The sequence below is a fragment of the Leuresthes tenuis genome, unplaced genomic scaffold, assembly GCF_036924035.1.
Source record: "Leuresthes tenuis unplaced genomic scaffold, fLeuTen1.0.hap1 SCAF_20, whole genome shotgun sequence".
Classification (NCBI taxonomy): Eukaryota; Metazoa; Chordata; class Actinopteri; order Atheriniformes; family Atherinopsidae; genus Leuresthes; species Leuresthes tenuis.
Genome location: NW_027325374.1, coordinates 13,652,404 through 13,678,976, shown reverse-complemented (window position 1 = coordinate 13,678,976; position 26,573 = coordinate 13,652,404). Strand labels below are relative to the sequence as shown.

Genomic DNA, 26,573 nt, shown 5'->3' with positions numbered 1-26,573 from the left:
CTCATGATACAGTATCGCAAAATAATCAGCGAAAAATTAAAACATTCTATAAAAAAGGAATAATTCATGTGTAGAGCAGCAAAAGGCTGTTCAGCTTAGAATGTGGGTTAAGGCATGCAGAGTGCATTTTGAAAGCTACCTACGCTAAAACAAAATGCCATTACAGATCACAAGTCTCTCAATCGCTCCCTGTGTACTTAATAGTACCTCCAGTCATATTTTTATTTGACGATCCAAACTTTGAGCATAAATGTAATGGTTTTTCGTGTGCTGAAAAGGGATTAAAAGTATTCACTCTACAAGTACTCACTGAAGTACTGAAGCGATTCTTTACATGTCCATGTTAGCAGTTGTCTGCTGTTAGGGAGCGATTTCATAAGCACACAGGCTGTTAGTTTCACTGACTAAAAGTGGTGGTGTGGAAGTTCCCTGTCACTGTAACTTCCTGAAAATTGTAAGATGGTTTAGTTTGGTAATCAGCTGAAGTAAGCAAGCTAATAATATGAATGTATAGAACTGGATGTATGAAACAGCTGGTGTCTTTGGGAAGTAGAATATTTTTATTTTTTTCCGGGCGCACCTCCATCAGCCTCTGCATCTGCTGCTCCTTCATCATTTTGATTCACCATTGCACTGTATTTGCTCTTAAAAAACCCAACCTATAAGTAAAATGACAAAAAAAAGTTGTAAAAAAAAACATCAAACCTGTATTTTCATGCCATTATATATAGAAAAGACCAAACCAGAAGAAAGAATGAACTTTGGAATGAAAAGAAAATTTCTTTCCCTTTGGAAATCTGTGTCATTTACTGAAAAAAAATTAGTGTCTCACCTTGTACAGGACAGCAGTGAGTAAAGCTAGAAAAGCTAACCCTCCCAGAGATCCTCCGACAATCTCTTTGGTGAAATCTGGTTCAGGATACACTTCTACCTCTGTTTCAATCTGAAGCACAACATGACATTTGGATCAAATTCAAGCTCCCTGAAATAATAATTAGGAGTAATGTGTAATCTTGCAAACCTTGCGAACAGGGGGGGTGTTATTAGTCGCTGTTGAGAAGAAGATGTACTGGTCTCTATCATACTCCAGACTGGCCGTGCTGGTCAGGAGGAATTTGGCAGATTGAAGTCCAATCTGAGAGAAAGAAAAATGAACAGACAAGCCTTTTAATCTGATTTGTAGTGTTGTTAAATTAAAAAGTATTAACTACATCTGAAGAAATGATTACTTTATTTCACAGTATGAACTAGTTGCATTAACTACATAAACTTCACATCAATTACCTGCTCTATCCATCCTGAACTAAGATTGGCAGAGATCATATACGTCACACTTTCCAACCTTCCCATCAACTTAGTGCATTTGAAGACTCTGCACCTGGCTACAGAGCAGTCCTGTGGTGGACAAATGAAACATGACATCTGCAGTACGATATAATGTGCACCTTTTAACAGATGTGATTCAACAGTTACACTGCAAAGGCAACTCACCAATAACTTATTTTCCTTTATCTGAGCAACAAAGTCAGTGACAACAGGTTCTTCATCTTTGTGTGTTTGACAGTCTTCAATCTAAGAAAAAAGGAGTGATTTATGTCACTTTGACTATTTTCCCCAAATCATTTTATCCTACAGTTACAGGTGAGCCTTTCTAAAGGTAAGCAGCTTGTGATATATTTCACCTGCAGAGTGTTGGAATCCACCCAGATGTCTTTGTCGCCGAGCTTTACAGGAACCTTGATCACCACCGTGAAATTCAGCACCCTGATATGATTTGTAACCTGAGAGAAAGGGAGAAATTAAAGGTTTTAGAGAAAAACTAAATATTAAAATGTGTTAACAGTAGGAATACTAATGGACGAAGCACTCTTTCACCTTGATTAATTGTTCGACTGGTTTCTGCAAATTATTTTTCCCAGAAGTGAAATTACTGTAGGTGAGGGAGCTGCAGAGAAATTGGAAACATTCAATAAATATTAGATTAAGGAGAACAAAGTTATCTATTTGAAATCATACACATTTATTTTTCAATTCCAGTTGCAAAACACAGACCTTTCAACTGAAACAAAAATGCTGGACTTCACATTGATCTCTCTCTTCATGTAGAGCTCACTTGAAGGGGAGTGCTGCTGATTCCCACTAAAAGATAAAGATGAAAATATTCATAAAATTGTGAATATTGCATAAAAGAGCTGTATCTGCAGCAGGTGACCAGGACCTGGTGGCATTTGCTGTGACAAAGATCCTCTTGTCAAGTCCACTGTTGGTTCCGATTCCATAGGAGACAATGAAGACTGCCTAAAATGAGGTGAATGAGAGAGGTCACTTGGCCTCTTTGGGCTCGACAGTCTGTGCAGCAGTGAGAAGCAGCAGTGCAGCTAACCCACCTTGGATTTGCTTTTGAAAATAGGTTTGTCAATACTGCAGTCTGTCTTTCCTCTAGTTACACCATCTTCACTGTCCAAGGAGTTGCACTCAATCCTTCCCTGCATTAAAAGGCACAACATCTTTGTGATTTGGGCAGCAGCTGATCAGAGCTTAACTCAAACAGACTAGATCCTGATGCCTTACCTGTAGGGTTGTAAACTTCCTGTAGGAGAGCCCAACTGGATAAGTGAGAGTAACATGGCTGTTGTATGAGTTTTCCTCTCTGTTCTCCACTGACACAGTTACATCCAAAAGCTCATCAATGCCGACTTTAACCTCTAAGGATCTGACAGTTAATGAGGAGGAAGAATTAAAGAACTGAGTAGATTAAGACTGCAGTCAACACAGCATTTCTTTTACATGAACTTCTGGTAGCTGTAATAAAACCCTTTGGACCCTGTTGAATGTTTGAGCCTTTTCTACTGAAAGAGAAACATAAGACTCACTGAAATAAAACTTTACTTGTTACTTGTCCTTACTTGGTGAAGTTGAAATCCACTTTCAGGTTGTCTACACAGTTGTCGTCGACACCACAGTTGATCTCAAACCCTAACTGCAGAAGACAATAAGTTGTAAGGCTCGTGGATATAAAGGGGACCGGCATATTAACACTGTTAAGGATTTTTCATTGTTTTGGGACATCTCATAGCAATGCAGAGGACATCAAATGGTTTCACATGAAATGGTCAATATTCAATGCAGCTTGCATGAACTGAATTCATAAAAAGCCGTGGTGACAGTAAAGCTTTTCGAAAGATGGTGCTCCGTTCATGAAATGTGTTTCAAGGTTACTCACTGGATGAAATGTTGTTTTCTTAGCCTGCTGGGAGAGGCTTGGTTTAAGATTTGTGATAGAAGGGACACCATCAAAAGTGAATGTGAGCTCATTCTTAAGTGGATTGAGAATATCTTCTTGGCAAGCCTTCAACAAAACAAGGAAATCATCATCAAACTGTAAGAATGAATAAAGAAACCTATTTAATCTAATATAGGTTATTTAGATGTTAATAAATTCTACCTCAATATAGAAATTCACATTGCTGCACTTTTGACCTCTTAAATCAACAGTAAATGAACCGGTCTCATCTCGTCGTTTCTTGCTGATGTAAGCTCGGTTGTTCGGAGTCTTCCGAGTGGCATCCAGTGTCAAAGTGTAATTAATCTGTGCTTCAGCTGAAAAAGACCAGAGTTTCATTTATAGATAAATATAAGCACATACAAGTATGTAACTGAGTGGATGAATGAAAAATGAAGAGAGTGAGAAACCTGTGTTCACTGCAGAGTGACTGTGCATGGTAAAGCAGATTTTAGCTGTGTTCTCCAATGGTTTGGAGCAAGTTACATTTTGAGTTGGGATTTCTTTTGGGCTGAATGTCACAGTTGCTTCAACCATTACTACAGGCTTTGATCTGGAAAAGATACAATAGAAAGACACATGCCAACAACCTTCGAATGTGAGTTGAGACCTACTAAAAACTTTTTTGTTCGATGTACACATTCAGGCTAGTAAACTAGTAAAAGTGTAAAAATGACCATAATTATGCATATCCTAACTACATAGGACTTACCTGAGTAAGACAACTGTGCCCTTTGAACCCACCGCTAAGTCAGGCAGACCGTCACCACTCTGATCAAAAGACGACTGACTGATTGACATGCCAAAGAACTTCAGTCCTGACTGGACCTCAGAGGCAGCGATTCTCTGTGGAATGGAACATATTTGAATGAATCAAGCAGCAAACAGAAAAGTTTTGTGATTTCTTTAAGTTTGTTCACCTGTGAGTAAATAGGATTGATGCTTTTGCCTCCTTCACCGTGAAATATGTAGATACTGCCTTGACCGTCATTTTCCAAAGGTGCTCCAACTGCCAAATCATTGAAACCGTCTTTGTTCAAATCAGGCAGAACAGCAAGAGAAGACCCAAACCTTCCTTTGTCGGATGCATCCCCTCTTAGTACTAATGGAGAATCGAAGTGACACTCGACATTCTGGTGAAAATGTAAGGATGGGAAAGTGTTTCATGCTCATTAAAAATGTGAAAATTTAACAAATAGATAGACTGAAAAGCACTTGTTGTAGCTGTCAGGTACCGAATAGGTGAGTCTGCAAACATAAACTCGTCCTTCTCTGTCAGAGTCTTTGTACATTGGAGAGGATATGAGGATTAGATCAGTGTATTCGTCATTTTTCAAGTTCATGGCACAAACCTCCGCCCCAAAGTATTCACCACTCTGAAACAGTCAAATAACAGTTTTCATTTAATAGATATATTGATATGTTTCAGGTATTTCAGGACAATCTATATAATTGGTAAATACCTACCTGCCATTGATATGGGACAATAGTTTGCTTTGTTCTCTCTCTTTGAACAGTCCTCACAAGTCCTTTGTGTTGATATCTTGGAGCACCAATAATTGTCAGTGAGCCATCTGAAACTTTAGCCACTGCCATGGAATAACCTAGAATTCAACAGTCAAGTAACCAAAGGCATCGGTGTGAATATTCTAGTTTAGCCAGTTTAAATAAAGTGGATATACTTGGCAGGTTTTTCATGTGTTGGTCATCCTCTACACATTACTACATGTGGATGGCCTCTGGTCAACATATTCCTTCAGTAATATAGATGTTGAGTTGTGCACCTACACAACCAGGTGTTATCTCGTTCTATGGAACTATTCTTACCAAGATAACTGTCAGGGTCTATGTCCATGGGATCATATAACATTATCCTGGATGTGTGTTTCTTGTAGCCTCCTCTCCACTGATTAGCACCAACAATGGACATCTGAATTCCCTGAAATGTAGAGGAAAATGTATTTGGCAAGATTTAAATCTGAATATTTCAAAATGCATCATTAATTCAAAATCCTGTTTGTTTTGAATTTGTAAGATTATATCATCTAATTATTATCAAGTGATTTTAATTACCCCTGGAATATAAGCTGCTTTAAACCCTTCTTGGGACATTTCCAGAGTCAGCGTGTCTCCACTGCTTTGAGATCCTGTGATAGCAAAATAAACAAGAGCCTAAGTTTCTTAATGCAACTAAAGTCTCCATATGAATTGAATTCAGTGTTTCATAAAGGCTTTTACGCAATGTGCTTATTTAGGCTTAAAAGGTTTCTGAGTCAGAGGAGTAACTGGCTACTGTACTGTTGAAATGAGACAAAATATTCACTGTGTCACAGTTTATGTTTCTGTCACAGTTCATGTTTTGACATTTATGTTTTCAGTTTCTTTGTTAGGTTTTCAGGTTCTTGTCTTGTTTCTCCCCTATCACATTAGGTTCACTCACGTCACTGGTTTCATTGTCATCAGCTGCACGTCATCACTAATCACTCCCTCCACAGCATTTAGTCTCCTGGTTTCCTTTCACCCATTGCAGAATCCTCACGTACCCTTCATGTCATACCACTGAAAGTTAAGTCTGGTTTCCTGCCTCATAGTATTTTATTTATATTCGTAGTCATAGTCTTGTCTCGTCTCGTTTTTCATAGTCTTGTTTACTATGTAATTCACAGTTTAAGCATTTTTTTGAATCCGGCTCTGCCGTGCCCCCTGTTTTGCCTTGCTAGCTGTTTTTGTGTTTTTGAAATAAACCCTTTTTGAACTGAAAGAACTGCATCTGGGTCCTACCTCACCAGCGATCCTGACACACTGTTGATGTTGTACACTGAGATAAATTTCTAGCTGAAAATTGAAAAACAGTATTTATTTATTTTCTTAAGATCATAACAGTACCTTCAATAGAGAAGATCTTATCTTGTAAATTCTGCCGTATTTTCTCAAGAGCTTCAAAGCCCTGCACTTTAAACACATGGTTCACCGGAGGATCAGATGCAATGGTGTTCAGTTCGTTTATTGCTGAAGGATTTCCAAATGCATTCCCGACCTAAGGATTGAATAAAACGTCTTTGTAGTCACATACTTTTGGGATTAACTAAAAGCAAATGTAAAATACATGTGACCATGAAGCTTCTGCTTCAGATCATTCAGGGTTAAAAACTTTTGAAGTGAAGAAATATGGAGCTTAAGACAAAAGTATATTTCTAGTACATTAGACATACATTTTAAAACTGTCACCATGTTTTTATATGAAAACAAGTATAAATAGAAGATCCAAGTGTGGATCAATTTAGCAAGTCTGAATATGTAAGTTAGCTTAGCAAGAAGAAAGCCTTTCACAAACCTAACTGAACACAAACAGGACATGGTTTAGGGTGATCAAAATGCAAAAAAAGCAGTAAAATGTCCCTGTTCTGCATTTTCACAAATCAGAAAACGGTTTCACAAATCCCAAACAAGGTTTTAATTAATATACATTCTTTTTATAATAATTCCATCCAGATTTGAGCAGTCTAAGTAATGTCGTTTTCATACAGGACCTAGTTTAGGACGATCAAAATGCAAAAAAACGCAGTGAAATGGCCCTTTATGCCCATCCCTTTAATTCGCCAATCGGAAGCTGTGTATCGGATGCCAACTTCAGCGTCGTAATTCAAGTCACTGATGTTAGCCTACGAAGGGCTTAATGGAACGGCTCCCATCTACCTAACAATCCAAACTCTTTTCATCTGTCGTTCCACGATGGTGGAATGACCTACCGAGCGCTACCAGAACAGAGTAGTCCCTGACTATCTGCACTTTATCTTTCTGTACTTTCCTCCATGCCTGCACTCTGTCTCTACTCTGTCACCTCTCACAGAGTCTAACTAGTGGGTTCCTTCTATGTAGTTTATTGTTAGCTTTTCATATAGCTTGTTCATTAATAAGTCGCTTTGGAGAAAAGCGTCTGCTAAATGCATAAACATAAATATACCCAATGGAGATGTTCAGTCTGAGTTGCCGATCACCAACCAATCACTGTCTGACTCTGGGCTGTCGCAATATTTTTCACATGGTCTAAATTTTTTTTCTTTCTGGTTTAAATTGTCTTTCTGACATTGATTAGGGATTAGATGAGTCTGCTTGGTGAGTCGAACTGAACATCTCCATCAGGTATTCAGCTGGCTCCGTAAAAAGCTTTGTACATGCAGAATTAATTGTCGTACTGGAGGATTTGATTTGTACTTTGACTTGTTTTCACACATTCAAGATTTATATGTTGACACAAGTTACAAAACATATATACAAATTCCAAAGCTTATGTCTTCATCTTGGATTTATTTCCATAAGTAAACAACACTCATACTGTGCCCTGCGTGCAGAAAAAACAGAGATGAAGTACCTCCACACACATAACAGACTCAAACATCTATTTTTTGTAGCTACACAAGGTATAAATAGATAGAACTTACTCCAATGGCAAAGCGAACAATGTTTTTATTTTCAGCTGATTGTATTGCTCCTTTTAAGTGATTGGAGTCAGAAGATTTTCCGTCTGTAATGACTATCAAAATCTTCTTCACCTTCGATCTAGAACCTCCTGCAGGTGAGAAGACTTTGTCCCTGGCAAAAGAAAGATTTTTAACTTTTGATTCACGTTTTTGGTCAGTGCTACGTTCAGCATATATATATATATATATATATATATATAAATATAAAAAAAAAACTAAAGGGCTGGTTTGTTTGAATCCTAAAATGAAATGTTATTTTATTATCCATAAAATAGTTACAATTTTGTGATTCTCAAAGATGAGTAACATGGAAATATGTGAAAATCAACGTAAACTGTTTTCAATACAGTGAAAACATGAAACTAAATTTTACTTAAATCTAGGCAAACTAATGAAAATTTCTCTGGCTATATTCTTTTGATACTGATAAATGACTTGTGTTGCTGCCACCCAAAAATATAAAGGCCTAAACTTAGCTTGAATGTTGAGTTAAACTGCAGATAATCATGTTTCTGTTTTTGCGAACAGACAAGGCAACACAGGTGAAAGGGCTCCAGGAAGAGAGCAGGAAATAAAAGCCCAGAATAAACAGAGAACATTCAAACATGCACTTCCTCTCCTTTCTCAGTTTGAACACTCTTAACTTTCTCTTCTCAAGTCTTTGTCCCTCCTATTCAAGCAAAGGCGGTGAGCAAAAGACACAAGGAGAAGAGAAACAAGACAATTAAAGATTATCAAAAAATGGGAAATCACTGCTTCTGTGCTGGCATCTTAAATCATTGTCAATAAAAAAGATGTGGGGCACCAACATGTTCCCAATGCATGGCTGGCATGTCATTCCTGTCACGTTTTATGTGTGATTTATACACATTTTAAGCTTTTTGTATTTGTTTTTACATCATTAAGATGACGAGTACACAGTTAGGGGAAAGTACAGGGTAAGGTGTTAACCCTTTAAAGGAAATGCATGAAGTCACAAAGAAAAATATAAAATGCATCATAATGATAACAATCAGTGTGTCGTTATCACGTATATTATGAGCTCAGTGAGGTGGTACGACTGCTTCATTTAGGTATTGTTGTTAGTCTAATGTTGTATTTCAGGGTCTCTGTCAGAGCATTAGTGTGTCCACCAATCCATGTATTTGATTTTAATTCAGTTTACTCTGTGGGATAATGTCACACCCTTTTTATATGTGAAAAAGACTTTCACAAAGGACATTCCTTGCACCCTCACTGGGACATCTTGCAAACATTCTTCTCTTCTCACTCCTCTCTCCCTCTTAAAAAACCAAGACATCCTTCAAGATGTTTTACTTAAATCAATTCCATATAGGATGGTGGAAAGGAGAGAAAGTGCAGAAAAGACAGAAGTCGACCAAAACCAAAAGAACAAAGACACAGGCAGGCGAATGGGTTGAAGAAAAACTGGCAGAGGAAAACCAGGTTGGTACCACGGACAAACTGGCAAATAGAATCAAGAGGTTATGCCATACATCACCACATAGAGTCATGATGACACTTACACAAGGTGTTTAATGGCCCTCGCAGTGTAAGTATATCCACGAGACTGACTTATTTGTTGAATTTGTGTTTGCCAATTGTTGGTTCTAAATGTATTGAAGTAATAATGGATTCTGGGTTGTGTGGAGAACTGGACGATGGCAAACTGCAGAAGAAAGAAAACATATGAATATGAGCTGGAAATGTGTATTCAACATGCAAAACTATCCAGTAAAAATGAGACATTTTGGGTTTTGGGGCGATTAGGGGAATGTGCCAAATAAAGATTAAAAAAAGGCACGGGAGTATTAAGACTTCATAACTGTTTAAGTTGTATTGGACATTTGCTGACTTAACACATTTTGTAATTGGTGGTAATTACATACGTAATTCTTCTGCTTCCTCAAAAACCAAAATTAAACAACCAAAAAAGGTAAAAAATAGTCAAAATGTCAGAGTGCTGGAATTTATTCTTTTGGATGTTTAAAAAAATAATAATAACGCAGTCTTACTTGTGTATCTTTTCCAAAGAGAGACGCAATCAGGTTTATCACAAAAGTCTTCATTTTGTCAAAATCAGCATAACGTACACTGCCTGAGCCATCCAACAGAAATGCAATGTCAGCTTGGGTTTGACACTCTGTCAAAAAGAAGAAATGGATTCATGTCTTAACAGTTCTCTGCACAGTTTCCCATCAAGTCAGCTTCATTGTCAACATGTTCTCTGATTCAAACTTTTGGTCTATTTGTAGCAATGTTGTAAAAAAAAATCTTAGTTCAGGAAAAATTGACAAAATCACTGAATCATGAGGAAAAAATGATGGAATCATGACCAAAGAAGTCACATTTAGTTGTTTGTTGCACCTCCTCTGGCTTTAACGACAGAGTTCATAATCATAGTTATTATCCAGTCCTGATCCAATTTAAATCCCATCAGAACTTTTATCCTTTCCATTGTTTCCATTGATGTGTCTCTTGTTGCCATGTTTCCTGCCAATCAGCCAGCACCTCAGCACACTAAGGTGTGAAAGAAATTGTTTTTAACTGCAGACTCATGTGCACATACCTGTTCTGGAAATGCAAATTTAAAGTGATTCTGTAATTATTTCCTCTACTTCCTCTAAATGAATAGTTTTGTGTCATATTTGAGATTTGTTTTTATATTTTCCAAACAAATAAACCAGCTGAACCCAAAACCTACAAGAGTAGCGATTTCATATTTTTTGTGTTAGTTAGGTTGTGTAGTTGTGTTTCTGCTGATATGCATGCTCGACTGTGTGGTGAGTAAATGTGGTGATCCTGCATTTAAAAGTCATTGTATTTACCTTCAATTGCAGACGGGACTGTTCTTTTTTGAGTGTCATATTTGTCTATCTCAATACAAAGACCGTTGTACATGGTGATACTTTTGCAGTCTTTAGGAATGGTTGGACCACATGCCTGTAAAAGACACAGGGTCAGGTTTGTTCAATAGCTTGATGAGTTTACTGTCCTTTAAGCAATACATTTCAATCAGCATGAAAAAGTTAACATTTCTCTGCAAGTCACCCACTCACCACAGTGGCTTCTGTGCTGGGGTCACTTGTCATTGCCAAACCAAGAGACATGTTGACTGCAGACTGTGGAACTGTAGAAATGTTCAACAATTCTTAAAGTATACAGTCAAGACACGATGTGACAGTGAAAAAAACACTAAAGTTACAACTAAAACTACAGCTACCACAGGTTTAAATACTCCCTGTGTAAAACAGTAAATGGCAACAAAAATAGATTTTATCAAAGACTGGAATGCAAAATATAATTCACTTTCACAAAATCTTAGGAGATTCTGTTAAAACTAGTGGAAATTAAATGTTTCCTACCTTGAAGTTGCAGACTTTGACATTGATCAGTGGTGCACTTAAATATTTGTCCCCTTTGATTTCCTGAATACTGTTTAAAAGGGGCACTGACGAGCAAGCTAAAGAAATAAAACCACACAAACATTTGAGAGGAGCAGGCTGGTAAGTCTTGTGTTTTTAATTAAGACACATGATTATAAATTGTTGTTGTTGTGAGGTATGTTTATTGAAGTGTTGAAAGTTAGGGATTGAAAAAAATCACAGGAACAAATGATATGACAGCAGTTACCTACATCAAGCTCTATAATGCATGCTCTGACTCACTCTGATTTTCTTTGCACCACCTGGTAGCCAAAACCTGCAGCAGCATCCTTCAGGGACTTCCAAGCCAGAGGCTCAATATTGAAACAAAGTGCAGCTTTTAACACTGTGGAGTGAAGAAGTAAAATCCACAGCATTTATCTCATCTAAAGCCAAATTTTAATAAATTTACCTGAAATAATCTCAGATGTAATATGAATGTAAAAAGCTTACTATACTAAAGTCAGAACTTTTCTAATTCAGAGCACAGCGCCTTAAAGGGGAACTCCGGTATTTTTTAACCTAGACCTTATTTCTGGCATGAAATACGTTCATCTACTCACTGAGAGCAGTTTGGTGAAAGTCGGCGTCCTTCAGAAGATATTTAGATTCCTCTAGATCCAAAAACGGAATGAACGGAGCCTAGACGATGCAGCTTCTAAATAAGGCATTATCTGTCTTTATTTCACTAGAGTTCCCCTTTAAAATCGTTACAATGAGAAAAACGTTGTGCAGGCTGAAGTTCCTATTGTTCCTATTGTCCGTTTATCTTTGGTTTTGATCGACTATAATATTTCTTCAAATGATCAAAATAGAAAATACGTTTAGTTACTTTTTACTTTTTAAAAAATATACATATATTCTCAAGACACACATACAAAACAAGCAATTTCCTCTGTTTCCTTATAATAAGGGATTTTTTGGAGGCGCACTTAGTAAAATACATGTAGTAAAATATTACTAGAAAATATGAAAAAGTTTATTTCTTCCGAGTAACGTTCCATTTCTTGTCTTACACTAAAGTCACTAAATACGCTTGAATCCAGTGCTGCCTGTTGGCCTTTGAGCAAATATTTCATTCTGTTTAGAGATACATGTTGCATGATGTGAAATATCTATTCACTCTATAAGTATTTCTACAATAAAAGAAAAAAAAATCAGGACCTCATTTTGTCATTCACATATCTATTAGATCTATTATATCAAGTAGATGGATTCTAAGAGAATGAGATATGAATGGCATATGTAAGCAATCATTCCAAACCGTTTTTCAGCTCCTATATCACTAATTATTGTTTGCTACTCTGTTTTGCAGATTGCATCTGAGAACATGTATTAGTTGAAATTAACCTATCAAATTTGTGCAGAAACTCGTCTTACCTGATATTAAAAGAATAACTGTTACTGTCCAGTTCATTGTGTTACTCCCATGAAACGATGCGATGTACCTTCTGAGCTCAAACAAATTTATCTGGAAACTGTGGGAGGCACCTAATTTCTATTGGTTAAAGTGTTAAGAGGAAGATGTTGGAAGCACAACGCAGAAATTATGGGAGAAGTGCTTTAAGTCATGGCAGTCAATTCGAGGAACTCTGGTGTAGGTGCAAAAAGTAACTTCCTTCATCATCTGCATGTTAAAGGTCATCACTGATAAACATTAATATTGTCTCGCAAACACACGTTAGACAAATGCAAGGACTTTCATCAGAATTAATGATAGCTCACCTTGTTGCATTGGTGAATGCTTCATATGATACACATGCAAAACTACACAGGCATCCACAAAATAACCTTGCACCTCAGGTGTTATTTCCTGTTTTTTTTTTTCTCAAATGTTTATTTTTATACCGAGCAGGGAGACATTTTAGAATATTTTTATCTTTGTCATGTTCTGTTGTGGCTGTTGTTGTTTTTGGTTTCTGGGTTTCTCTGGGTTTCTGGGTTTCTGGGCAGGTCATCTGATTGTTCTTCTGATTGTTAATCTTGATTGTTAATCTAAATTGTACTGAAAAATATGAAGTCAACACAACATCCTGCGATATATTTTCTGCCCTTCTTCTTGATATGATCCATCCAATATACATTGAAAAGAAAATACACTTATTTGAGCATTATTCAATACTTTAACTCTTGACCAGAGGGGGAGATTGACAGCATGTTTTACATTTGGTAAGATGTTAAATAGGGAAACTAGTCTAAAATTTGAAGCTTTTGCTGCATATACAAGCTGTATTATATGATTCTGAACATGATTGATTGATTTTCTCATTCTGTGAGCTGCATGTCTACACTTCAGTGACACTCAGATACAGTTCATTTTAACAGTACATTAAACTAGCTCTACACTGTATCTTGCATGAAAGTTTTCACAGGTTATTCACAAACATAATATAACATAAATAACATAAACATAAGAGCTGCTTCTTGTATGTGTTTTCTTAATGCATCCTTACCCAAAACTCCACGTTTCAATTTTGCTGGTCTTTAGTGACCTTTACTGTCATGAATTACAAGTTTTTACAGTTATATGTTAACTGATTGCATTAACTATTAGTTTACATGTGAGATATGTACATTTATTAGTGACTGAAAATCATTATAAAGGAAAGTAATTGTCACTTCCTTTTTAGTTTTACAGCACTTCCTCACAGTGTGTGAATGTTTTTTAATGTACGTACTACTGATGCCTCTCAGAAGCCTTAAAAGAGGAACAGCATTATGTGGCATTATGTGTGTTTTTCTCTGGTTGTCTCTTTAATGGAAACAAAGCAGAAGGACAGGCTCACAGAATCAAAAGTTAGTAGCCTAATATTGGCACAAGGGTAAAGAAGTTAATGACGACTTTAACACTTTGTTGTCACAAATGCACTCTAAACTGGAAGCAGTGCAGTAGAAAGGCCGTCCATCTGAGTATTAATCTAATCAGAAATATTGGAAACAGTCAGAATGTATGTTTGAATGGTGACATTGATAAAAACAACATTCTGTCAAATCATGACAGCATCATGAGAGCTCACCCTGAGAGCATGAGTAACATACAGGTCTGTGAAACATAATTTTATCATTCTATCTTTTCATAATGAGCTCAAACACACAACAAATGTTAACCACAGACGTCTCTGATGCTTTCTTAACTGAAGGATATGTCTGGTATTATCAGAGTATTATCCAGAGGTGACTGGCTTGTCCATGCTTTTGACTTATTTAAGTTTTACTTTCTCTGCAAAGAAAAGTTCAGTCAGTACCTTCATGTCACGGTGAAGAAAGACCTCGAACAATAGGGAGACTAAAACATTTATACCCGAGGAAACACCCCTAAGGATGCAGAATGTTGTATCTTGGTGATAATTAAGAGGAAAGCATGTTGTGGGGGTTTCTCAAGCAGTTCTAACAAAGACATTGAAATCATCATTACGCTGTTCTGTTTAAGGATTTAAGGATTCCTTTTTAATTCTTGTCATCATAACTAATATAACTGTTACTGTCGGTGGCTTAGTACAATATGACAAATGTGATTATTTCACTACATCACCACCTTAAACTTTTCAACCCACAGGTTGAAAAGTCTTCATTATTGAACATGTAACAAACCAAAAATGTATCATATATTCAGAAGATCTGAGGCCTGCACACTGCTCTCCTGATTTTGTGGAGCTTTTGTCCAGAAATATCTCACCAAAATTGATCACACTGATTTGTTTATGTTGTCTCTTTCCTAGAATCCCAAGTAAAGGTTGATGGTAGGTCAGATTAAATCATTTCTTTTGTCTGAGGGGATTCCATTGCTGCTGTTTAAAGAAATTATTTGTCAAACATATTCCTCTCCTCAGTGACCAAACTGATTTCTGCTTCAGTTTGCGGCACCGCTCCACTTAAGCCCAGGATAGTTGGAGGTGAAGATGCTGTACCTGGAAGTTGGCCCTGGCAGGCCAGCCTACAGAAAAATAGCCGGCATTTTTGTGATTGTTCCCTAATCAGCAAAGAGTGGGTGTTGACTGCTGCTCACTGCCTCTATGGGTGAGAAAACATAATTCAATGCAGTTTTTACTGCTGAAGAGAGTGAGTCAGGCTGGAGTTTGACAAATATTTGTCTAAGATGGCAAATATCAAGTATTGTGCTTAACACTGAAATTGCTGACATTTCTGAAATTCTTCACACACAAATATAGATATATATCCTCCTGCATGTAACCGTTTCATATCATATTTGACTTTCAGGTGAGAGGCAAAGGGTTTTATTGCCATGTGAACTAAGCAAAAGTAAATGCCTTTTGTGAAGAAGGAGTTTTAATCTCCATGTTTGCCCTCTTCATGCTGAGGAGAAGGAATTTAATCAAACTGAAGATTTGCAGCAATCAGTTGATTTACTTTTCCTGATAAATTGGTAATATAGTATTACCATAATGAACTGGACGTAACTGGATTATATTAGTATGTGTCTAATTGGACTTGAAGTAAACTTGTTTGCATTTTCCATGCCCTGAAACGTATTTTATTGCATAACTTTCCATGAATTCATCCAGTAAATTGTATTCTTGAAAATGTGTTGATGGCCATCGATAAAAAACAAACTGCATAACACCAGGATTTTGTGCCAAATGTGGTTATTTCTTCTTAAATTGCCAAAACATTTTTACTCAAAAATAATGAACACAAGTGAGGCTTAAACTAAATGTCCATTTTATTTCAATACAGAAGAGATATCAGTTACATTTCATAATGTACTCTTAAACAAATCAATTCATATTTTCAGATACAGATAGTAAGCATTGAAGCAGCCTGAAGCAGATCTCAACATTACTCATGATACAGTATACAAAATAATAATAAAAAAATACAATATTTGGAGTTCTATGAAAACAGGAATAATTCATGTGTAGAGCAGCAAAAGGCTGTTCAGCTTAGAATGTGAGTTAAGGCATACAGAGTCCACTTTGACATCTACCTGGGCTAAAAGACAGGATTGAAGACTGGATAGTGTAGTGGTAATATTGCAACCTTTCATGTGGGTGACATGGGTTCAAATATCTTGCATGAAAGGTACAACATCCAGCACAGGTTCTCAAGCAAGATCCCCTTACCCTCACTGCTTATTGTAAATTGCTTTGGATAAAAGTGTCTGCTAAATACATAAAACAAAATGCCATTACAGATCACATCTCTCAATCACTCCCTGTGTACTTAATAGTACACAACATTTACTATATCAAGTCATATTTTTATTTGACGATCCAAACTTTCAGCATAAAAGTAATGCTTGACTTAATGTCTGAAATAATTGTTTTAACATGACTGCTCAAACTCTTGAAAATTGTAAGATGGTTTGGTTTTATAATCAGCAGAAGTAAGCAGGCTATTAATATGAATTTTCATTCTTTTTTAGGCGCACCTCCATCAGCCTCTGCATCTGCTGCTCCTTCATTTGGATTCACCATTTCACTGTATTTGCTCTTAAAAAACCCAGCCTATAAGTAAAATGACAAAAAAAAAGTTGTAAAAAAAGACATCAAACCTGTATTTTCATGCCATGATATATAGAAAAGGCCAAACCAGATGAAAGAATAAACTTTAGAATGAAAAGACTGTCATCAATGAACATGTTTAGTCATTTCTTTCCCTTTGGAAATCTGTGTCATTTACTGAAAAACATGAGTGTCTCACCTTATACAGGACAGCAGTGAGTAAAGCTAGAAAAGCTAACCCTCCCAGAGATCCTCCGACAATCTCTTTGGTGAAATCTGGTTCAGGATACACTTCTACCTCTGTTTCAATCTGAAGCACAATATGACATTTGGATCACATTCAAGCTCCCTGAAATAATAATTAGGAGTAATGTGTAATCTTGCAAACCTTGCGAACAGGGGGGGTGTTATTAGTCGCTGTTGAGAAGAAGACGTACTGGTCTCTATCATACTCCAGACTGGCCGTGCTGGTCAGGAGGAATTTGGCAGATTGAAGTCCAATCTGAGAGAAAAAAAAACGAACAGACAAGCCTTTTAATCTGATTTGTAGTGTTGTTAAATTAAAAAGTATTAACTACATCTGAAGAAATGATTACTTTATTTCACAGTATGAACTAGTTGCATTAACTACATAAACTTCACATCAATTACCTGCTCTATCCATCCTGAACTAAGATTGGCAGAGAGCATATACGTCACACTTTCCAACCTTCCCATCAACTTAGTGCACTTGAAGACTCTGCACCTGGCTACAGAGCAGTCCTGTGGTGGACAAATGAAACATGACATCTGCAGTACGATATAATGTGCACCTTTTAACAGATGTGATTCAACAGTTACACTGCAAAGGCAACTCACCACTAACTTATTTTCCTTTATCTGAGCAACAAAATCAGTGACAACAGGTTCTTCATCTTTGTGTGTCTGACAGTCTTCAATCTAAGAAAAAAGGAGTGATTTATGTCACTTTAACTATTTTCCCCAAATCATTTTATCCTACAGTTACAGGTGAGCCTTTCTAAAGGTAAGCAGCTCGTGACATATTTCACCTGCAGAGTGTTGGAATCCACCCAGATGTCTTTGTCGCCGAGCTTTACAGGAACCTTGATCACCACCGTGAAATTCAGCACCCTGATATGATTTGTAACCTGAGAGAAAGGGAGAAATGAAAGGTTTTAGAGAAAAACTAAACATTAAATTAAGCTGTGTGTCAAGCCAGTGAATGTGTTAACAGTAGGAATACTAATGGACGAAGCACTCTTTCACCTTGATTAATTGCTCGACTGGTTTCTGCAAATTATTTTTTCCAGAAGTGAAATTACTGTAGGTGAGGGAGCTGCAGAGAAATTGGAAACATTCAATAAATATTAGATTAAGGAGAACAAAGTTATCTATTTGAAATCATACACATTTATTTTTCAATTCCAGTTGCAAAACACAGACCTTTCAACTGAAACAAAAATGCTGGACTTCACATTGATCTCTCTCTTCATGTAGAGCTCACTTGAAGGGGAGTGCTGCTGATTCCCACTAAAAGATAAAGATGAAAATATTCATAAAAATGTGAATATTGCATAAAAGAGCTGTATCTGCAGCAGGTGACCAGGACCTGGTGGCATTTGCTGTGACAAAGATCCTCTTGTCAAGTCCACTGTTGGTTCCGATTCCATAGGAGACAATGAAGACTGCCTAAAATGAGGTGAATGAGAGAGGTCACTTGGCCTCTTTGGGCTCGACAGTCTGTGCAGCAGTGAGAAGAAGCAGTGCAGCTAACCCACCTTGGATTTGCTTTTGAAAATAGGTTTGTCAATACTGCAGTCTGTCTTTCCTCTAGTTACACCATCTTCACTGTCCAAGGAGTTGCACTCAATCCTTCCCTGCATTAAAAGGCACAACATCTTTGTGATTTGGGCAGCAGCTGATCAGAGCTTAACTCAAACAGACTAGATCCTGATGCCTTACCTGTAGGGTTGTAAACTTCCTGTAGGAGAGCCCAACTGGATAAGTGAGAGTAACATGGCTGTTGTATGAGTTTTCCTCTCTGTTCTCCACTGACACAGTTACATCCAAAAGCTCATCAATGCCGACTTTAACCTCTGAGGATCTGACAGTTAATGAGGAGGAAGAATTAAAGAACTGAGTAGATTAAGACTGCAGTCAACACAGCATTTCTTTTACATGAACTTCTGGTAGCTGTAATAAAACCCTTTGGACCCTGTTGAATGTTTGAGCCTTTTCTACTGAAAGAGAAACATAAGACTCACTGAAATAAAACTTTACTTGTTACTTGTCCTTACTTGGTGAAGTTGAAATCCACTTTCAGGTTGTCTACACAGTTGTTGTCGGCACCACAGTTGATTTCAAACCCTAACTGCAGAAGACAATAAGATGTAAGGCTCATGGATATAAAGGGGACCGGCATATTAACACTGTTAAGGATTTTTCATTGTTTTGGGACATCTCATAGCAATGCAGAGTACATCAAATGGTTTCACATGAAATGGTCAATATTCAATGCAGCTTGCATGAACTGAATTCATAATAAGCCGTGGTGACAGTAAAGCTTTTCGAAAGATGGCTCTCAGTTAATGAAATGTGTTTCAAGGTTACTCACTGGATGAAAGGTTGTTTTCTTAGCCTGCTGGGAGAGGCTTGGTTTAAGATTTGTGATAGAAGGGACACCATCAAAAGTGAATGTGAGCTCATTCTTAAGTGGATTGAAAATATCTTCTTGGCAAGCCTTCAACCAAAGAAGGAAATCATCATCAAACTGTAAGTTTCTGAATAAAGAAACCTATTTAATCCATTATAGGTTATTTAGATGTTATTAGATTCTACCTCAATATAGAAATTCACATTGCTGCACTTTTGACCTCTTAAATCAACAGTAAATGAACCGGTCTCATCTCGTCGTTTCTTGCTGATGTAAGCTCGGTTGTTCGGAGTCTTCCGAGTGGCATCCAGGGTCAAAGTGTAATTAATCTGTGCTTCAGCTGAAACAGACCAGTTTCATTTACAGAAATATGTACGCACATACAAGTATGTAACTGAGTGGATGAAAAATGAAGAGAGTGAGAAACCTGTGTTCACTGCAGAGTGACTGTGCATGGTAAAGCAGATTTTAGCTGTGTTCTCCAATGGTTTGGAGCAAGTTACATTTTGAGTTGGGATTTCTTTTGGGCTGAATGTCACAGTTGCTTCAACCATTACTACAGGCTTTGATCTGGAAAAGATACAATAGAAAGACACATACCAACAACCGAATGTGAGTTGAGACCTACTAAAAACTTTTTTGTTCGATGTACACATTCAGGCTACAAACTAGTAAAAAGTGTAAAAATGTCCATAATTATGCATATCCTAACTACGTAGGACTTACCTGAGTAAGACAACTGTGCCCTTTGAACCCACCGCTAAGTCAGGCAGACCGTCACCACTCTGATCAAAAGACGACTGACTGATTGACATGCCAAAGAACTTCAGTCCTGACTGGACCTCAGAGGCAGCGATTCTCTGTGGAATGGAAAATATTTGAATGAATCAAGCAGCAAACAGAAAAGATTTTATCCACTATTTTGTGATTTCTTTAAGTTTGTTCACCTGTGAGTAAATAGGATTGATGCTTTTGCCTCCTTCACCGTGAAATATGTAGATACTGCCTTGACCGTCATTCTCCAAAGGTGCTCCAACTGCCAAATCATTGAAACCGTTTTTGTTCAAATCAGGCAGAACAGCAAGAGAAGACCCAAACCTTCCTTTGTCGGATGCATCCCCTCTTAGTACTAATGGAGAATCGAAGTGACACTCGACATTCTGGTGAAAATGTAAGGATGGGAAAGTGTTTCATGCTCATTAAAAAATTTAAAATTTAACAAAGAGATTGACTGAAAAGCACTTGATGTAGCTGTCAGGTACCAAAAAGGTGAGTGTGCAAACATAAACTCGTCCTTCTCTGTCAGAGTCTTTGTACATTGGAGAAGATATGAGGATTAGATCAGTGTATTCGTCATTTTTCAAGTTCATGGCACAAACCTCCGCCCCAAAGTATTCACCACTCTGAAACAGTCAAATAACAGTTTTCATTTAATAGATATATTGATATGTTTCAGGTATTTCAGGACAATCTATATAAGTGGTAAATGCCTACCTGCCATTGATGTGGGAGAATAGTTTGCTTTGTTCTCTCTCCTTGAACAGTCCTCACAAGTCCTTTGTGTTGATATCTTGGAGCACCAATAATTGTCAGTGAGCCATCTGAAACTTTAGCCACTGCCATGGAATAACCTAGAATTCAACAGTCAAGTAACCAAAGGCATCGGTGTGAATATTCTAGTTTAGCCAGTTTAAACAAAGTGGATATACTTGGCAGGTTTTTCATGTGTTGGTCATCCTCTACACATTACTACATGTGGATGTTCCCTGGTCAACATATTCCTTCAGTAATATAGATGCAGAGTTGCGCACCTACACAACCAGGTGTTATCTCGTTCTATGGAACTATTCTTACCAAGATAACTGTCAGGGTCTACATCCTTCGGCTCATATAACATTGTCCTGGATGTGTGTTTCTTGTAGCCTCCTCTCCACTGATTAGCACCAACAATGGACATCTGAATTCCCTGAAATGTAGAGGAAAATATATTTGGCAAGATTTAAATCTGAATATGTCAAAATGCATCATTAATTCAAAATCCTGTTTGTTTTGAACTTTGTAAGATTATATCATCTAATTCTTATCAAGTGATTTTAATTACCCCTGGAATATAAGCTGCTTTAAACCCTTCTTGGGACATTTCCAGAGTCAGGGTGTCTCCACTGCTTTGAGATCCTGTGATAGCAAAATATACAAGTGCCTAAGTTTCTTAATGCAACTAAAGTCTGCATATGAATTTAATTCAGTGTTTCATAAAGGCTTTTATGCAATGCGCTTATTTAGGCTTAAAAGGTTTCTGAGTCGAGGCTCAGAGGAGTAACTGGATACTGCACTGTTGAAATGAGAGAAAATATTCACTGTTGATGTCGTACACTGAGATAAATTTCTAGCTAAAAATTAAAAACCGGTATTAATTTATTTTCTTAAGATAATAACAGTACCTTCAATAGAGAAAATCTTATCTTGCAAATTCTGCCGTATTTTCTCAAGAGCTTCAAAGCCCTGCACTTTAAACACGTGGTTCGCCGGAGGATGAGATGCAATGGTGTTCAGTTCGTTTATTGCTGAAGGATTTCCAAATGCATTCCCGACCTAAGGATTGAATAAAACGTCTTGGTAGTCACATACTTTTGGGATTAACTAAAAGCAAATGTAAAGTACATGTGATCATAAAGCTTCTGCTTCAGATCATTCAGGGTTAAAAACTTTTGAAGTGAAGAAATATGGACCCAAGACAAAAGTATATTTCTTGTATCTTAGACACGCATTTTAAAACTGTCACCATGTTTTGATATGAAAACAAGTATAAATAGAAGATCCAAGTGTGGATCAATTTAGCAAGTCTGAATATGTAAGTTAGCTTAGCAAGAAGAAAGCCTTTCACAAACCTAACTGAATACCCAGTGGAGATGTTCAGTCTGTGTTACCAATCATCAACCAATCACTGTGTGAAAGGGGGGTCCACCCCACCTCTTTCTGACATTGATTAGGGATTAGATGAGTCTGCTTGGTGAGTCAAACTGAACATCTCCATCAGGTATTCAGCTGGCTCTGTAAAAGGCTTTGTACATGCAGAATTAATTTTTGTGCTTGAAGATTTGATTTGTACTTTGAACAGATAGAACTTACTCCAATGGCAAAGCGAACAATGTTTTTATTTTCAGCTGATTGTATTGCTCCTTTTAACATCCCGGAGTCATTAGATTCTCCGTCTGTAATGACTATCAAAATCTTCTTCACCTTCGATCTAGAACCTCCTGCAGGTGAGAAGACATTGCCCCTGGCAAAAGAGAGATTTTTAACTTTTGATTAATATTTTCGTACAGTGCTACATTCAGCATATATATTTACGTATATATATACAGGGTAAGGTGTTAACCCTTTTAAGGAAATGCATGAAGTCACAAAAAAATAATATAAAATGCATCATAATGATAGCAATCGTTATTATGTATATTATGAGCTCAGTGAGATGGTACAACTGCCTCCTTTGCGTATTGCTGTTAGAGTCTAATGTTGTATTTCAGGGTCTCTGTCAGTACATTAGTGTTTCCACCATTCCTTATATTTACTTTTAATTAAATTTACTCTGTGGGTGTTATTTTATAAGTGAAAAAGACTTTTACAAAGGATATTCCTTGAACCCTCACGAGCACATCTTGCAAATATTCTTCTCTTGTCACTCCTCTCTCCCTCTTAGGACACCAAGACATCCTTCAAGATGTTTTACTTAAATCAATTCCCAGGTCACATATAGGATGGTGGAAAGGAGAGAAAGTGCAGAAAAGACAGAAGTCGAAGGGGTTGAAGAAAAACTGGCAGAGGAAAACCAGGTTGGTACCACAGACAATCTGGCAAATAGAATCAAGAGGTTATGCCATACATCACCACATAGAGTCATGATGACACTTACACAAGGTGTGTAATGGCCCTCGCAGTGTAAGTATATCCACGAGACTGACTTATTTGTTGAATTTGTGTTTGCCAATTGTTGGTTCTAAATGTATTGAAGTAATAATGGATTCTGGGTTGTGTGGAGAACTGGACGATGGCAAACTGCAAAAGAAAGAAAACACATGAATATGAGCTGGAAATGTGTATTCAACATGCAAAACTATCCAGTAAAAATAAGACATTTTGGCTGTTGGAGCGATTAGGGGAATGTGCCAAATAAAGATTAAAAAAAGGCACGGGAGTATTAAGACTTCATAACTGTTTAAGTTGTATTGGACATTTGCTGACTTAACACATTTTGTAACATAAATGGTGGTAATTACATACGTAATTCTTCTGCTTACTTAAAAAACAAAATTAAACAACCAAAAAAGGCAATATGTTCTATTATATATCTGGAATGTTCTATTTTTGATAGTTTAAAAAAATAATAACGCAGTCTTACTTGTGTATCTTTTCCCAAGAGAGACGCAATCAGGTTTCTCACAAAAGTCTTCATTTTGTCAAAATCAGCAGAACGTACACTGCCTGAGCCATCCAACAGAAATGCAATGTCAGCTTGGGTTTGACACTCTGTTAAAAAGAAGAAATGGATTCATGTTTTAACAATTCTCTGCACAGTTTCCCATCAAGTCAGCTTGTTTGTCAACATGTTCTCGGATTCAAACTTTTGAATCTAAATGATGTTTTGTGTCAACTTTTATTCTTTCCATTGATGTGTCTCTTGTTGCCATGTTTCCTGCCAATCAGCCAGCACCTCAGCACACTAAGGTGTGAAAGAAATTGTTTTTAACTGCAGATACCTGTGCACATACCTGTTCTGGAAATGCAAACTGATTCCATAATTATTCCCTCTACTTCTTCGAAATGAATAGTTTTGTGTCATATTTGAGATTTGTTTTTATATTTTCCAACAAAATAAACCAGCTGAACCCAAAACCTTCAAGAGTAGCGATTTCATATTTTTTGTGTAGTTGTGTTTCTGGTGATATGCATGCTCGACTGTGTGGTGAGTAAATGTGGTGATCCTGCATTTAAAAGTCATTGTATTTACCTTCAATTGCAGACGGGACTGTTCTTTTTTGAGTGTCATATTTGTCTATCTCAATACAAAGACCGTTGTACATGGTGATACTTTTGCAGTCTTTAGGAATGGTTGGACCACATGCCTGTAAAAGACACAGGGTCAGGTTTGTTCAATAGCTTGATGAGTTTACTGTCCTTTAAGCAATACATTTCAATCAGCATGAAAAAGTTAACATTTCTCTGCAAGTCACCCACTCACCACAGTGGCTTCTGTGCTGGGGTCACTTGTCATTGCCAAACCAAGAGACATGTTGACTGCAGACTGTGGAACTGTAGAAATGTTCAACAATTCTTAAAGTACACAGTCAAGACACGATGTGACAGTGAAGAGAAGAGAAGTTACAACTAAAACTACAGCTACCACAGGTTTAAATACTCCCTGCGTAAAACAGTAAATGGCAACAAAAATAGATTTTATCAAAGACTGGAATGCAAAACATAATTCACTTTCACAAAATTTTAGAAGATTCTGTTAAAACTAGTGGAAATTAACTGTTTCCTACCTTGAAGTTGTAGACTTTGGCATTGATCAGTGGTGCACTTAAATATTTGTCCCCTTTGATTTCCTGAATACTGTTTAAAAGGGGCACTGACGAGCAAGCTAAAGAAATAAAACCACACAAACATTTGAGAGGAGCAGGCTGGTAAGTCTTGTGTTTTTAATTAAGACACATGATTATAAACTTGTTGTTGTGTAGTATGTATATTGAAGTGTTGAAAGTTAGGGATGGAAAAAAATCACAGGAGCAAATGATATGACAGCAGTTACCTACATCAAGCTCTATAATGCATGCTCTGACTCACTCTGATTTTCTTTGCACCACCTGGTAGCCAAAACCTGCAGCAGCATCCTTCAGGGACTTCCAAGCCAGAGGCTCAATATTGAAACAAAGTGCAGCTTTTAACACTGTGGAGTGAAGAAGTAAAATCCACAGCATTTATCTCATCTAAAGCCAAATTTTAATAAATTTACCTGAAATAATCTCAGATGTAATATGAATGTAAAAAGTTTATTGTATATGTTATTTTGGGTGTCTCAGGGTGAAATGATATCTGCCACTGTGCCTTACTTTTATTGCCACTAGAGGTCACTAAAGTCAGAACATTACTAATTCAGATTACAGCGCCTTAAAACCGTTATAATGTGAAAAACATTCTGCAGGCTGAAGTCAGATTTCCTCTTGTCCGTTGATCTTTGGTTTTGATCAACTGTGATATTCATTCAAATGTTCTGAATAGAAAATAAGTTTTGTACATTAAGATGTACATTTAAAAAAAAGTGATATTCTAAAGACACACATACAATACAAATATGAGCAATTTCCTCTACTTCCTCATAAGTAATTTTTTTTGGGGGGAGCAGAATTCAAATTTCATGCATGAAGTTATCTGAAGATACTCAAAAAGGATTCGAAACATTTTCTCATCATCAGTTAATTTGGGCTTCCATACTTTTAGCTTTTGCCTGCTTGTACCTCAGCTGGATATTGAGGAATTTCGACTCCTTGTTTCTTTCAAAGTGTTAGACGTCATGTGAAATCCTGTTTTGTCATGGTTTCCAGTGAATAAATGATCAAGAATTAATATAAAATATTTCATCATAGTGAAACATCCCCTAGCTCTGTTCTTTGTTTTGTCACAGACACACCCACAGTAGGTTATGGTAGATTTTTAACTTCAGCAGTGACAGAAAATACTAAAAATACTAAAATACTATAGTATTGAGTATGTTATAGTATTTAGTAAAATACTAAATACTACTAGAAAATACAAAAAAGTTTATTTCTTCCTAGTAATTGTCCATTTCTTTTCTTACACTAAATTAAGTCACTAAATACGCTTGAATCCAGTGCTGCCTGTTGGCCTTAGATCAAATATTTCATTCTGTTTAGAGATACATGTTGCATGATGTGAAATAGCTATTCACTGAAATTATTTCTACAATAAAATAAAAAAATCAGGACCTCATTTAGTCATTCACATATCTATTAGATCTATTATATCTAGTGGATTGATTCACAGAGAATGAGATAAGAATGTCATATGTATGGCATCAATTCAAATTGTTTTTAAGCTCTAATATCACTAATTATTGTTTGCTACTCTGTTTTGCAAATTACATCTGAGAACATGTATTAGATGAAAACAAACTATCAAATTTGTGCAGAAACTCGTCTTACCTGATAGTAAAAGAATAGCTGTAACTGTCCAGTCCATTGTGTTACTCCC

The 26,573-nt window shown here is 36.8% G+C and overlaps 1 protein-coding gene across 1 annotated transcript; it reads right to left on the bottom strand.

The window, feature by feature from the left end:
• Positions 1 to 560: 560 nt before the first annotated feature.
• LOC140278032 (uncharacterized) lies at positions 561 to 26,573 on the bottom strand. Its single transcript, XM_072372920.1, has 58 exons — positions 26,525 to 26,573; positions 25,149 to 25,251; positions 24,848 to 24,945; positions 24,544 to 24,614; positions 24,313 to 24,427; positions 23,704 to 23,831; positions 23,218 to 23,360; positions 22,434 to 22,584; positions 21,746 to 21,896; positions 21,406 to 21,479; positions 21,159 to 21,270; positions 20,799 to 20,935; positions 20,567 to 20,707; positions 20,252 to 20,464; positions 20,031 to 20,164; positions 19,732 to 19,874; positions 19,490 to 19,644; positions 19,266 to 19,391; positions 18,949 to 19,022; positions 18,614 to 18,755; positions 18,430 to 18,528; positions 18,261 to 18,340; positions 18,095 to 18,181; positions 17,918 to 17,987; positions 17,701 to 17,799; positions 17,510 to 17,590; positions 17,303 to 17,413; positions 17,040 to 17,153; positions 16,851 to 16,961; positions 16,567 to 16,654; positions 11,433 to 11,535; positions 11,130 to 11,227; positions 10,824 to 10,894; positions 10,593 to 10,707; positions 9,780 to 9,907; positions 9,291 to 9,433; positions 7,726 to 7,876; positions 6,170 to 6,320; positions 5,357 to 5,430; positions 5,111 to 5,222; positions 4,751 to 4,887; positions 4,519 to 4,659; positions 4,204 to 4,416; positions 3,996 to 4,129; positions 3,694 to 3,836; positions 3,446 to 3,600; positions 3,224 to 3,349; positions 2,907 to 2,980; positions 2,572 to 2,713; positions 2,388 to 2,486; positions 2,219 to 2,298; positions 2,053 to 2,139; positions 1,876 to 1,945; positions 1,683 to 1,781; positions 1,492 to 1,572; positions 1,022 to 1,135; positions 833 to 943; positions 561 to 659 (listed from the first exon to the last, which is right to left on the bottom strand). Exons 1-58 carry the CDS (start codon positions 26,559 to 26,561, stop codon positions 561 to 563), a joined length of 6,639 nt encoding a protein of 2,212 aa, XP_072229021.1. The 5' UTR covers positions 26,562 to 26,573.